General features: G+C 52.1%; 1 protein-coding gene across 1 annotated transcript; it reads left to right on the forward strand.

Annotated features, from left to right (window-relative positions):
- On the forward strand, nucleotides 1-9,085 carry SSRP1 (structure specific recognition protein 1). The gene is made up of 16 exons (XM_007455715.1): nucleotides 1-76; nucleotides 523-708; nucleotides 1,572-1,677; nucleotides 1,963-2,153; nucleotides 2,259-2,489; nucleotides 2,632-2,735; nucleotides 2,819-2,947; nucleotides 3,187-3,408; nucleotides 4,165-4,237; nucleotides 4,647-4,785; nucleotides 4,903-4,948; nucleotides 6,633-6,762; nucleotides 7,198-7,368; nucleotides 7,517-7,605; nucleotides 8,145-8,331; nucleotides 8,583-9,085. The coding sequence occupies exons 1-16, from the start codon at nucleotides 23-25 to the stop codon at nucleotides 8,652-8,654; spliced, it is 2,130 nt and encodes a 709-aa protein (XP_007455777.1). The 5' UTR covers nucleotides 1-22; the 3' UTR covers nucleotides 8,655-9,085.
- Nucleotides 9,086-10,087: the final 1,002 nt, after the last annotated feature.

Below are 10,087 nucleotides of genomic sequence, written 5' to 3' on the forward strand. Positions count from 1 at the left end.
CACCTAACAGCGGCAGGTCAGCATGGCAGAAACACTGGAGTTCAACGACGTGTATCAGGAGGTGAAAGGCTCCATGGTAAGAAGGGTTTGGGTTTTTAATACAGGTGGAGGGAGGGAGGCGGAGTAGACGTCTTGTTTACTAACAAGAGCTTGTCTTGATGAGGTAGCAATATCATCGATGTAGCGACTTGGGAAAAGGAGTCAGAGTATGATATGTACTTGGTGTTTCCTCAACAAGAAGCAATACTGAGAGAGTATAAGAATTATACAATGTTAGAATCTGAAGGGACCACACCTGCTGCTCAGCCCTGAATCCCGAAACTGAGGACCTGCAAGGGTTCTGGATGCCAGGGCCAGGATTAGAATCCACATTTTCTGGCTGCTTGTCTCTTACTGGCCCTCACCCCTTTAGCTGTTGTTCCTGCGTTGCTATCTGGCCAGCCCAGAAGGGGTGCTGGGTGGGACTGACCCTGGTCTGCACTGTGTGCTGTTCCCGTGCATTTGGACCTGTTTTTCCAACAGAATGATGGTCGGCTGAGGTTGAGCCGCCAGGGCATCATCTTCAAGAATAGTAAGACCGGCAAAGTGGACAACATCCAGGCTGGGGAGTTGACGGAAGGTATCTGGCGCCGAGTAGCTCTGGGCCACGGACTTAAACTGCTCACGAAGAACGGACATGTCTACAAGTACGACGGCTTCCGGGAGTCGGTGAGGTGTCCTGTTGCCATAGCCCCCTTTTTACTGTGCCATCTTCTTGATTTTTAACCTTCTAGAGAGAAGTGGGGCTCCTTTTTCTGATAGCCATGTAAATGCTGGTTTGGGCTCCTTAGTGCAGGACCATTGAAGCTATTTAGCAATCAGTGTTCAGCTTTGGGTGTCAGTCTTGGGAGTTTCTTTGTGCCTTGACTCCGGAAGTGTTTCTGCTGTTTTGATTTTTTGGTGGTTTCTGCCTGTTGTCTCTCTCCAGGTTCAGGGTCTTACCTGATGCTTTAGTTTCGGTTTTGTTTTTTCATTTTGAACTGCTTAAGTTAAAGACTTCCCTTCATCTTCATTTCCACTTTGACTAAAGCAATACCTGTACAAAGTCAGAAAACCATTGTGAGGTGCATAGCCAGGAATGTCAGTCCTTTACTCCTCCCCCAGCCTGAGAGCCGGTCTCCAGAAACAACCTTTTTCAAAAGCCTTTTTTTTTTTTTTTTTTTTTTTTTTTTTTTGCGGTACGCGGGCCTCTCACCGTTTTGGCCTCTCCCGTTGTGGAGCACAGGCTCCGGACGCGCAGGCTCAGTGGCCACGGCTCACGGGCCCAGCCGCTCTGCGGCATGTGGGATCCTCCCCAGACCGGGGCATGAACCCGTGTCCCCTGCATCGGCAGGCGGACTCTCAACCACTGCGCCACCAGGGAAGCCCTCAAAAGCCTTTTAAAATAGCTTTATAGCTGAGACTTTGTCAGTATGGATTTCTGATAAAAGGTATATTGGGCAGTTTCTCAGAAATAGATAATCCCAGAATGTTCAAGTTTGTGTTAAGGCCACTGAGGTTTACTGGGCTTGTTCTCTCCCTTCTACTCACAGGAGTTTGAGAAACTCTCTGATTTCTTCAAAACTCACTATCGCCTGGAGCTCATGGAGAAGGACCTCTGTGTGAAGGGCTGGAACTGGGGAACAGTGAAGTTTGGCGGTGAGTCTTGCAGAAGATTGAGGTCTGGGGGGAGAAGGAGGGATGAAGGGTTTCAGCCTTTAGCTTGTTTTACTCTCTTACTGCCACTGTTTCTGATTTCCTGTCAGTCTGTAATTTATCACGTACTTAAATCGAGGACCAGCGGTGCACTGTGCCTAGTCCCTGGGGTACAGTATTAACAAAATAGCTTCAGTGCCCTGTCCTTAGGGAACCTGTAGTCTGGCGGGACATAGTTTATGCAGAGCCAAGGGAAGAGCTTGTTGCTCGATACGCCTTTTCCCCCAGGGCAGCTGCTTTCCTTCGACATTGGCGACCAGCCGGTCTTCGAGATACCTCTTAGCAATGTGTCCCAGTGCACCACAGGCAAGAATGAGGTGACCCTGGAATTCCACCAGAATGACGATGCAGAGGTCTCTCTCATGGAGGTGCGCTTCTATGTGCCTCCCACCCAGGAGGATGGCGTGGACCCCGTTGAGGTGAGGCCTTCCCCGGTTGCCTTGGGAGCAGGTGGTGTGGAGCAGGCCCCAGACAGCCCAGGGGTGGGGTCTCTGCTGCTTGATTACCAGTGTGTGCTTTTGCAGGCCTTTGCCCAGAACGTGCTGTCGAAGGCGGATGTGATCCAGGCCACCGGAGACGCCATCTGCATCTTCCGGGAGCTGCAGTGTCTGACTCCCCGAGGCCGTTATGACATCCGTATCTACCCCACCTTTCTGCACCTGCACGGCAAGACCTTTGACTACAAGATCCCCTACACCACAGTGCTGCGTCTCTTTTTGCTGCCCCACAAGGACCAGCGCCAGATGTTTTTTGTGGTAAAAGCAGAAGCCGCTGGGGGTGCATTGCCCTGGGTTTTGCCCGTGTCTTTAGTAGACGTATCTCACCAGTGTTTAGTTCACCAGCACGTTCCTGTGGAGCACTGACTGGTGCTGAACTTGGTCGGCTCTTCCTTCCCAGATCAGCCTGGATCCCCCCATCAAGCAGGGCCAAACCCGCTACCACTTCCTCATCCTCCTCTTCTCGAAGGACGAGGACATCTCCTTGACTCTCAACATGAACGAGTGAGTGTGTTCCTGGCGCAGGCAGGAGGCAGGTGTGCCAGCAGAAGGCAGCAGTGCTCGTGACCACGTCTTCCTGTTTGCAGGGAAGAGGTGGAGAAGCGCTTTGAGGGGCGGCTCACCAAGAACATGTCAGGGTCCCTCTATGAGATGGTCAGCCGGGTCATGAAAGCCCTGGTGAACCGCAAGATCACAGTCCCAGGCAACTTCCAAGGGTGAGAGTGCAGGCCTGGGCCCATGGCCTGCTGGGGATGGGCTGTGCCGTGTCTCCGTGGTAAACCTGTCCTGGGATGGGAATGCAGCTCTTTGGAGGCCTGGTTGGGTTGTAGCTTGATGGTGTCAGTTGCCTCCATCATAGCAGCTTAGTGAGGTTTACTCACTTGAGGGCCTGAGCACACACTGTGCCTCCTGCTACTGAGGCGGCACTGAGTGAGCTCCCTTCACCTTCCACCAGGCACTCGGGGGCCCAGTGCATCACCTGCTCCTACAAGGCCAGCTCGGGACTGCTGTACCCACTGGAGCGGGGCTTCATCTACGTCCACAAGCCACCTGTGCACATCCGCTTCGATGAGATCTCCTTTGTCAACTTTGCCCGTGGTACCACCACCACTCGTTCCTTTGACTTTGAAATTGAGACCAAGCAGGGTACTCAGTATACCTTCAGTAGCATTGAGAGGTGAGAGTCTCTGCCAGTCCCTTCCTGGGCATCCTGGTCCTGACCCAGCCTCGACCGGGAAGGCTGGCATGGCCTGGGGTACTCGCCAGGGTTGAGACTCTTCCCTGACTCTTCAAGCCTTGAGCAGAATTTTCCTTTTGCTTCCTGGAATTTGGTCCTCCTCCTTGGAGTGCTCAGGCTTTGGCAGCCTCTCCATTGCTTTCTTTCTGTAATTAAAAAAAAAGTCGTTCTCCGTGTTAGGAAAAAGCTCTGTGTGTTTGGTCCTAGCCCTCCTCCTCCTCCACTCCCCCCATCATGGAAATGCTGTCTCCCTCCTTCCTGGAATGAGCTTTGTGCCCGAGAACACGGCAGCTAATGCTTATTGAGTGCTCGCCGTGGGCTAAACGTTTTACAAACATCTTCACACTTGATCGTCATAACAACCCTGAGAAGTATGAGATCCAGGCCAGTAAAAAGATGAACACATCCCCTCCCCCTGCATCCTCCCCTTGCTCTGTGCATATTGGTAAATAGGGGCACCTCCCTCCCCACCTTTTATTTCCCAGAACTCTTGAGACCATGTAGGTTTCCTTCAAGGCTAGTGCCTGACTCTTCCTTCCTGCCGTCTTCCGGGAGTCTCTGAGCTGTTGGGTTGGAATAGTGCGGTCAAGAGCTCCAAGCCCCACAGTCTCCTGGCCCATGGGTGTCAGGACAGCCTGGGGTCCACCCCTGTGTTGGCCCTGCCTGTCTAGTAATGTGGTGCATCTCTCCTCACAGGGAGGAGTACGGAAAACTGTTTGATTTTGTCAATGCAAAAAAACTCAACATCAAAAACCGAGGATTGAAAGAGGTACCTGTGTGTGTGGGAAGGATGAGCCTCTCCTGTTCTTTCTGCGGGGCGAAGGGGCAGGGCTTCGTTTGGCTTCTTTTTCACTCTCTTTTCTCTTCTTACTCTTATAGAAAAAAGAGGTGCGTGTGACCCCTTCCCCCTCCTGGTGCAGGTTTCCTCAGCATGACCTTAGAGCAGTCTCTGCAGCCCCTCAGGAGCCCCCAGTGGGGCCGGGAGAGGGAGGGGCTTGGACTAACCCCGCCAGCAGGAAGTCTGGGGCAAAGGCCCTGCACGTTGGCTGCGTGTGGACAGTCCAGCCCCAGGGTCTTCTGGGCGCTGCTCTGATCTACTCACAGGCATGGGGAGCACTTTTTTGAGTCTGCAGGCGCCAGTGTGGTTTGGCCCTCACTCTCACCTCTGCCCTGACTAGGGCATGAACCCCAGCTATGATGAATACGCCGACTCCGATGAAGACCAGCACGATGCCTACTTGGAACGGATGAAGGAGGAGGGCAAGATCCGGGAGGAGAATGCCAATGACAGCAGTGATGACTCAGGAGAAGAAACCGGTGGGCTCACCTTGGCAGTGCTGTGCATGGGGGCGGGGCGGCTCTTCCCCGCGGTGGGGGCTGGGCGTCTGGGATTTCCATGGGGGCAGAGTTGATGCATCCTGTGCTCTTTTTCAGATGAGTCATTCAACCCAGGTGAAGAGGAGGAGGATGTGGCAGAGGAGTGAGTTTTGGGTCCACCTCGTGGGGGTGAGGTGGTGGCCTATAAACTTAGGGGACCAGAATATTTCTGGACGTTCCCATGTGTCAGCGTTACCTACTGGCCGAGGGTGGAAAAGTGACCTCCCGTGAAGTGATACGTGGAAGTGTTTTGGAGGTTGTCAAGATGCTTTGTAAATGCAAGGCACATTGTGGAGCCAGAAAATGACAGTGGAGAGAGAATGGGAGTAAGGATCAGTGCTTGCCAGCTTCCCATCTGGGGATCATTGGGTCAGGCGTTGCATCGTGGTGTCCTCACCTGTGAGATGGCAGTATTCTCCCCGTGCCGTATCCATCAAGACTCTTGATCGCTGATGTCAGAAATACGACTCAGACTGACTGTAGCGTAAGAGGGAATTTTATAAGCTCATGTAACTGGAGAGTCTGGTGATAGAACTGGCTTCAGGCACTTGGACCCAGCTGCTTATAAGCTGTGGGGAATCTTTTTATTTCTTCTGATTTCCTCATTTTTAGATAGGTTTGCCCCATGCGGTGTTAAGTGACCCTGAGAAGCTTTGGATAGGCTTAATCCTACTGGTTTAACACCCAGAAGTGCCAGTTTTCTCAGAGCAGTGGTAAACAATGTGGTTACTGCCCCTTCCTGAGTCTGAGTTACTAGGATGTGCTCTGATGGGCCAGAACTAAGCCATTTACGAGGCCTTAGAGCCTGTGGTTGGGGTGAGCCCCTCCTGAATGGGGCAAGGTGGTTCCCAGCAGGAAATTGGAACTCTGTTAATCCAGAAGAATTGGGAATGAATGTTGGGCGGCAAAAAGAAAAAAAAAAAAATCTGCTGGAGTTCACTAGTTCTGCTTGCCGCATACTTATGAGGTCAGTGAGCAAATGCTTGTGAAAATGCCTTGAAAACGGCTCAGCACCATTCAGGTGTAAAGCAGCTCCACCTTCTGAGGAGTTCCAAGTGTAACAGGTAGGAGTGTTTGTTGTTCGGGTAGGTACTGGGTTGGACTGAAGTTGGTTTTCCCCACTTTATATAGTAGCTAATTATCTCTTCATCGGGAAAGACTATAGGGCAGATTAAAACGATTAGATCAGGGCTTCCCTGGTGGCGCAGTGGTTGAGAGTCCGCCTGCCGATGCAGGGGACATGGGTTCGTGCCCTGGTCCGGGAAGATCCCACATGCCGCGGAGCGGCTGGGCCCGTGAGCCATGGCCGCTGAGCCTGCGCGTCTGGAGCCTGTGTTCCGCAATGGGAGAGGCCACAACAGTGAGAGGCCCGCATACTGCAAAAAAAAAAAAAAAAAAAGATTAGATCAAAGGAAGTGGTGAAATGGATTTGGGGCATGTTCTGGGCAAGGCAGGACAGTGGTTTTGTCCCCAGGAATGTGGGGATGGTGTAGGACCTGGGTTAGGTAGGGCATGACCAAGGAGAGCCACTGGAGCGCATTGGTTCATTTGTTTCTCACTGATTGATTCAGCAGGTAACCCATTGCCATGGCTGGGTCTGGAGAGGATGTGGTTGAAGCCACCTCAGCACAGGGGAGGAGGCAGGGTTGGGGCCTGGTGGGGGGAGGCCATGGTCCTCCTCCCTGTCTCCTTTCTGGGCAGGTATCTTTGGGCTCATTTTCCTCCTGTCCTGAGGTTGCAGGGTGCCGTCCTCTCTCCCCGAGTCTAAGCCCCACTCGCTCTGACAGGTTTGACAGCAACGCCTCTGCCAGCTCCTCCAGTAATGAGGGTGACAGTGACCGGGAAGAGAAGAAACGGAAGCAGCTTAAAAAGGCCAAGATGGCCAAGGACCGCAAGAGTCGCAAGAAGCCTGTGGAGGTAGAGACTCTGCTAAGTGGGAGGGCGCTGGGGAAGCTGTTCTCTTTACCTTCTCCTGTCCTCCACCAGTAGGGCCTGCTGACCGGTCCTCCAGGGCTGATTTTTATAGTCAGTGATGATGGCCTTGAGGAATGAATATCTTAGAAATTTTTCACTCTGGTCCTTGAGACAGTCAGCTTCTGGGAGATTTGAATTGGGGGCAGGCTTCTTCTGTGCCAGGAGCCCAAGGAAAGGGGCCCCTAGTGAGCTTGACCCTGGGGTGCAGAGGGGAGGAAGACATGGTCTTTGCCCTTGGGGAGCTCTCAGTCTGGCCTGACGCTACTTAGTCTTCTCTCCATTTTATCCCCTAAGAAATTGTCCAGATAAGTTCTTTGGGAAAATGGGGGGCGCGGTTTGTGGAAATAGATGGCCGAAGGTATTTGGGTTCTTACATAGGTAAAGAAAGGCAAAGACCCTAACGCCCCCAAAAGGCCCATGTCTGCCTACATGCTGTGGCTCAACGCCAGCCGAGAGAAGATCAAGTCAGACCATCCTGGCATCAGTATCACGGATCTTTCCAAGAAGGCAGGCGAGATCTGGAAGGGAATGTCCAAAGAGAAGAAAGAGGTAAGTAGCAGCAGACATGAGGGGTTGGTGGGACTTTGTTGTATTGGTTTAGCCTATGTCAGGGAAGAGGCCTCATTTTTCCCTGTGTTTTTCCTGTGTGTGTGTGTGTGCGTGTGTGCGTGTGCGTGTGCGTGTGTGTGTGAGACAGGAGTGGGATTGCAAGGCTGAGGATGCCAGGAGGGAATATGAAAAAGCCATGAAAGAATATGAAGGGGGCCGGGGTGAGTCTTCTAAAAGGTGAGTCTTGGGAACAAAATGGCCCAGTAACTGCTTTCTTGGCAGATATTTTTGCAATTCCAGGTTGAGGATTGGGGTGTTAAAGATAATAGATACGCTTCTGACTGTGGTGGGCAGTGCTTCTCAGATCTGGGTAGGCAGTTGCCTGAGTATGGGTAATGTGCTAGAGAATTTCCGAAGTCACTTGGATAAATGTGGCTCATTTTCCTAGGAGGGTCAATTTTATTTGAAGGTGTGGGGAAATTAAAAATACTCATTATTATGGAGCGTAATTCACATGGATTTTTAAAGATAAGAGGTTTTAAGTAAATTTTGCATATAGGGCTGCTTCAGGCTGTGGCCCCTGACTCTTGCGGTTACTCATTTATGATGTGCTCCCTTGGGGCACGTGGGGCTGAGGTGGCTGGCTGTGCACGTTTAGAGTGAGCTGGGCAGTGTGGCTGGGATTGGGAAAGGCCCCGTTAAAGCCAGGAGAGATTTGGCCTTGACTATGGGTGGGAACTTGAGGGCCCAGCCCCTTTCCCCTCTTGCTAATCTAGGGATAAGTCAAAGAAGAAGAAGAAAGTAAAGGTAAAGATGGAGAAGAAATCAACACCCTCTAGGGGCTCGTCATCCAAGTCTTCGTCAAGGCAGCTGAGTGAGAGCTTCAAGAGCAAAGAGTTTGTGTCCAGCGATGAGAGCTCTTCAGGAGAGAATAAGAGCAAAAAGAAGAGGCGGCGGAGTGAGGTGCAGCAGGAGTCGGGGGCTCTGGAGCCTGGGAGGGTGAGGGGCGTCTGAGTTGGTGGGGTCCGGTGTTTCTGGACCAAGGGTTGTGGTTGGCCCTTGAGAGAAATGAGAGGTGGAATTCTGTGGTTCTGAAGGCTAGTGCTGGAGTCTAGGGATGGGCTTGGGAACTGGGGGCTCTTCCCTGAGAAGTGGCTGGAGGGCACACCTGGACTCTACACCTTTCCCTAATTTAAGAGACCTTTGGTTTTCAGGACTCTGAAGAAGAGGAACTAGCCAGTACTCCCCCCAGCTCCGAAGACTCGGCGTCGGGATCTGATGAGTAGAGAGGAGGAAAGTTCTCTCTTCTTGGGCTTTACCCTGTCACACCCCCAGTCTCCGCGCCCCGTGTTTTGGTACCAGTTTCTCCTCGTGTGAAATGTAGTCCTTGGATTCCATGCCATCTGAACAAGCTCTCCTGCTAGTATGCACTTCCCTGGGGCAGCAGGGGAGGCGTCTTACTCTGCTGCTTCACAAGGATGGCTCTTTATAATTAGGGGAGAGATTGGGTGGGAGGCAGGGCAGTGCAGGATCCAAATCCTTGTCTTGCTTTCCCTACCTTTGGGATATAGCTGCTGCTTGTCCTGGTCAAGTTGCTGCAAGCAGGGGTCATGTGAGGTCAGGTCTGTAGCTCCTAACCGGGGCCTATTTCTACTTTTATTTTGTATTTCTGGTCTGTGAAAAATCAACATTTAATAAAGGGAACTGACTTTGGAAACCATGTCCTTATGCCTTCTCTCTAGCCCTGTTGTATTGCTGCCACTTTTGTGTTTACTGCACTCTTCTGACCCTTCATCTGGGAAGCAAGTCTCCAGGTACATCCTGTTCTGTTCCCGGCTGGACAAGCATCGTTTTTCACTCTCTTCTGCTGGGATGGGCCACCTGAGAGTCTAGAAATGAGAGCTGATCTGATTAGGAAGTCTCTCTCATAGTTGCACTCCATTAGCCAAGCTGAGGGGGCAGCTCCGGCTCCATCGTTAATCACCTATGAGTCAAGGGTTTTCCAAGTCTTTAGATAATGGAATCGGGATTGACCAGCTTCCCTGCAGCAGGGGTAATGGAAACCTGAGCCCGGGGAATTGGGGAGGATGAGTGGTGTGTGTGTGTGTGTGGGGGTGTAAGTCTGATGGAGATGCAGGAAAGGTGCAGAGTATGTGTGAAGCTTTTCTTATGGGAGGAAATTATGCCGCATTTTTAGGTTGGGAGGAGTTTATATATGGGAAGGGAGCATAACAGGAGATAAATGAGGATTAGCGAGGAAAATAGAGCTTCCAGTCATCCCCGCGGTGGCTCTAAACCTGAATTTATACACGTGGAGTGGCCACGTTGTGTAGGCCCTTAAGTGTTTGCACAGGAAGCCTCTGTAGTCGGCCAGTGGTTACCTTTTCTCTAGCTGTGACTCCGGTGCTGCAATCAGTACAGGCGGCTGGGCCTGAGAATTGGGCCGTCCTAAGGCAGTCTCCTCTCTAGGCAGTCGTCTCGGTGGCCATTTTGCCCAACCGCCCTTCAGCAGCTAAGTTGCGTCAGTTTCGCCGGGGTCTGAGCCTGTGGCAGGCCCCTTATTTGCAAGTCTCATTAATAATTGAGTACCTGGGCTGCGCCTGTTTGCGTACGACCCGGCGGATTCTGCACGGTCTATCCACTCCCGGTTTTCACCGGTTCATGGATATTCATGAGGCGCTTTGGGGGCGTGGACCCGGGCGGAGCTAGGGGCGGGGCC

This window comes from Lipotes vexillifer, unplaced genomic scaffold (assembly GCF_000442215.2).
Source record: "Lipotes vexillifer unplaced genomic scaffold, Lipotes_vexillifer_v1.1 scaffold977, whole genome shotgun sequence".
In the NCBI taxonomy this organism is placed as follows: Eukaryota; Metazoa; Chordata; class Mammalia; order Artiodactyla; family Lipotidae; genus Lipotes; species Lipotes vexillifer.

Excerpts from the sequence above, each read along its gene's own strand:
- SSRP1 (XM_007455715.1), top strand. The coding sequence starts at position 23 with ATGGCAGAAACACTGGAGTTCAACGACGTGTATCAGGAGGTGAAAGGC. Across the intron at positions 2,736-2,818 it reads TTGACTCTCAACATGAACGA|GGAAGAGGTGGAGAAGCGCT; the intron begins GTGAGTGTGTTC and ends TCCTGTTTGCAG. Across the intron at positions 4,786-4,902 it reads TGACTCAGGAGAAGAAACCG|ATGAGTCATTCAACCCAGGT; the intron begins GTGGGCTCACCT and ends GCTCTTTTTCAG.